Source organism: Eimeria tenella, genomic scaffold (genome assembly GCF_000499545.2).
Source record: "Eimeria tenella Houghton genomic scaffold, Eth_scaff1180, whole genome shotgun sequence".
NCBI lineage: Eukaryota > Apicomplexa > Conoidasida > Eucoccidiorida > Eimeriidae > Eimeria > Eimeria tenella.
In genome coordinates, this window is record NW_013543651.1 from 1 (window position 1) to 3,325 (window position 3,325).

Consider the following 3,325-nt stretch of genomic DNA (forward strand, 5'->3'; position numbering starts at 1 on the left):
CCCCTTTGGGGGCCCCTAGGGCCCCAAGAAGGTCTTGGCGTTGGCTGTAGGTGCAGACCCATTTGTCAAGTGCTGCTCTTGGGGGCCCCTGTGAAGAGTCAAGGAGACAATAAACTGCCTTTGGGGCCTGTTTGCCGCCGCTGCAGCAAGTAGAGCAGCAGCAAACGGAGCACCAGCAAATACAGCAGCAGCGAATAGAGCAGCAGCAAATAGAGCGTTTGCTGCAGCGGCTGGGGGCAGCCAGAGTTGGTGGGGATGGGAGTTCATTTCCCGGCTAGCTGAGTATATAAATAATCCTAAAAATGATCATTCTTGGGGAAAATCTAGAGACTTTCCACATTATTAAAGTGTCATGCAAGATGATAAAGAAATGCATGCATGCATCAGAAGGCGCATGCGCATGCAAGTGAATTTGTGCACAAAAGGGGCTGATGGCCCAAATGGTGTTGTGTCTTTTTCAAAAATAAAGCTGAGTCCTTTATTTGTGCGTAAAGGCTCTCAAGCAGGCTACTCACTGCACTTACTATATACTATTTGTGGAAGAATTAGATAATTTATGTTTAACAATAATATTAAATTTATATTTTTGTATTTGTGGACAAACAAATTCATCCACAGGCCACCTAGCCCCCACAGCAGCAATTGCAGCAGCTAGCTGCACAAGACCCTCTTAGGGGCCCCCAAGTATTGGCCCTTGTTAGGGCCCCCACCGCTTTGGGGGCCTCCGAGGCCCCGGGGGACCCCAATTAGAGCGCCCCACGGGCCCCTTAGGAAGCTTATTCTCTTTCTTTTCAGTTAACTGAATTAAAAACCTAAAAAATAAATCAAATGGCTTATCTCCTTAGCATAAACTTGCGAGCCAGGCTACTTACAGCAGTCCCAAGGGCCCCGAGGGGCCCCCCTGGGCCCCATGGGGCCTAAAGGGGGGCCCCCCAACACCGCCTGGGGGCCCCAAGCCGCTTCGCTTTCTGTATGAAGCTACCTGTGCCGAAAACCGATTTTTTGTCTAAAAACTCATTAGAAAACACAAGATAATGTTTATAAGCTAAGATTTCCTTGGGGTGGCCCCCGCTGCATCTCCCAGGCGCCTACAGACGACTTGCAGGGCTCGGACCGTCTGAAACTCCAGCATTTATGCTCCCGCGAACATCAAATATGTATTTTTAATTGTTCATTTGATTACAGATTCAAAAAAGGGACGCCTGAGAGGGCCCAAGGGCCACTGGGGGCCCCCAGGGGCCTCTGCCGAGGTGCGCGTACACCTGAACAAGCCACGGGGAGCGCTGGGGCCCCCTAGGTTTCTCTCTGAGCTTCTGGGGCCCCCGCAGCAGCAATGATGCAGCAGCAGCAGCGCTGGCAAACAGCAGCAGCAGCAGCAGCAGGGCCCCACCCCCGAGCCTCTTATTCGGGAGAGGCCCCCTACATGTGGCTGCCGCCGACTTCGGCGTCGGCCCCAACTGCAGCATCAGGGGCCCCCATGGGGGCCCCTTTGGGGACCCCCTTGGGGCCCCCCATGGGTTCTACTTTGGGGGCGTCAATGGCGTCGTCTATGGGGGCTACCGTGGGGGCCCCCCTGGGGGCCCCCCTAGGGGCCCCATTGGGGGCCCCCTTGGGGGCCCCCCTGGGGGCGCCCCTCGGGGCTTCCCTGGGGGCCCCTGGGCTGGTTGAAAACCCCAACAGCCGCCGCGCTGTGCGGATTATAAATTTGAAGCCAATGAGAGAGCTGAGGGTGCTGCTGCTGGACACTCAAGAGGCCCAAGAGGCAGCAGCAGCAGCAGCAACAGATGAGACACAGGTTGTTGCTGTCAAGGTGAGTTCTGGCTTGCCGCATGCTTGTCTGCAGCAGCTGCTGCTGCAGCTCTTGCTGCGTTTGCTGCTGCTTTCGCCCTCTGCGGCTACACTCGGCTGCTGCTGCGCTCGGCTGCTGCTGCTACTGTTGCAGCAGCAACTGCTGCTTGTACTGCTGCTGCAGAAGCTGTTGCTGGGTTCCGCTGTTGTGGTGCCCTGTGCAACAGATGCTGCTGCTGCTGCATTATGCTGCTGCGGTGCTCTGTGCAACACACGCTGCTGCTGCCGCATTCTGCTGCTGCTGCGGTTGCTGCTGCTGTGCTTGCTGCTGCTGCAGCTGCTGGGGCCTGGGCCTTCGGAGCGGCCTGGGGCCCGCGGGCTTCGCGTGGGTGCAGGAGCAGCAGCAGCAGCAGGCGGCGGCGCAGCTTCTGCAGCAGGACCTGCAGCAGGAGCAGCGGGAGCCGCAACAAGCGCAGCAGCAGCAGTAGCAGCAGCAGGAACAGCAGAAATATTCGGACTCGAGCTGCTGCCAGATATAGAAGTCACTCTTCCTCCTGCTGCTCGGCTGGCCATCTTCACCTGGGGTGGATGTACACTCCAAGTCCGAGGGCCTGTGCACCAAGTGCGCTGCTGCTGCTGCTGCTGCTGCTGTGTCTCACGCTGCGGATGGCGGAGGTGGCGGGCTTTTGCTGCTGCTGCTGTTGCTGCTGCTGTTCGTGCTGTTGCTGCTGGTGCTGTTGGTGGCAGCAGGGACGGTGGCAGCGACGGACTTCTGATGCTGTTGCTGCTGCTGCTGCTGCTCCTAAAATTGAATGTAGCGCCGCACCAAAAGAAGCAGCAGCAACAGTAACGGCAGCAGCAGCAGCAGCAGCAGCAGCTTGTTGTCTGGACTTTGTAGGGCCGGGTGCACCAGTAGCAACTTTGGGGGGCCCCGCACAGTCTCATTGTGTCTGTTTGTCTCTTTGTGTTTCTATTGGTTTGACTTCCTTGCGAAATGACGCGCCTGAGCCCTAGGGTTTAGGGTTTAGGGTTTAGGGCCTAGGGTTTGCGCTGCCTTCAGGAGTACGAGGCTTCGGACCGCCCCATGTCTTACATTTTCAACTTGGAGTCTGCGCTGCATGCGAGGCGCCAAGCAGCAGCAGCAGCACAAACCCTAGGGCCTAGGGTGAGGGTCCCGCAGCTAGCCACGCAGCTAGCCACATAGCTAGCTACACAGCTAGCCACGCAGCTAGCCGCGCAGCTAGTTGCACAGCTAGCCACGCATATAGCTGCACAACTAGCCAGAGAGCTAGCCGTGCAGCTAGCCACGCAGCTAGCCACGTAGCTAGCAAAACGGCTAGCCGCGCAGCTAGACGCACAGCTAGTTGCACAGCTAGCCGCGCAGCTAGCCGCACAACTAGCCACACAACTAGCTGCAGGCAGCTACGCCCAGGCAGCTAGCGACGGCGCTGCCGGGTCTCACGAATACATGAGGGCAGCTAGCTGGCTAGCTGCCAGCTAGCTGGAGGTAGCTGCCAGCTAGCTGCAGGTAGCTGCC

General features: G+C 57.7%; 1 protein-coding gene across 1 annotated transcript; it reads left to right on the forward strand.

The window, feature by feature from the left end:
- Positions 1-1,333: 1,333 nt before the first annotated feature.
- Positions 1,334-2,410, forward strand: ETH_00022810 (uncharacterized protein; the record flags this gene model as incomplete). Its single annotated transcript, XM_013378924.1, has 2 exons — positions 1,334-1,810; positions 2,126-2,410. Coding segments are annotated over 2 exons (762 nt in total), but the record flags the coding sequence as incomplete, so codon positions are not given.
- Between the last annotated feature and the right edge of the window lie 915 nt (positions 2,411-3,325).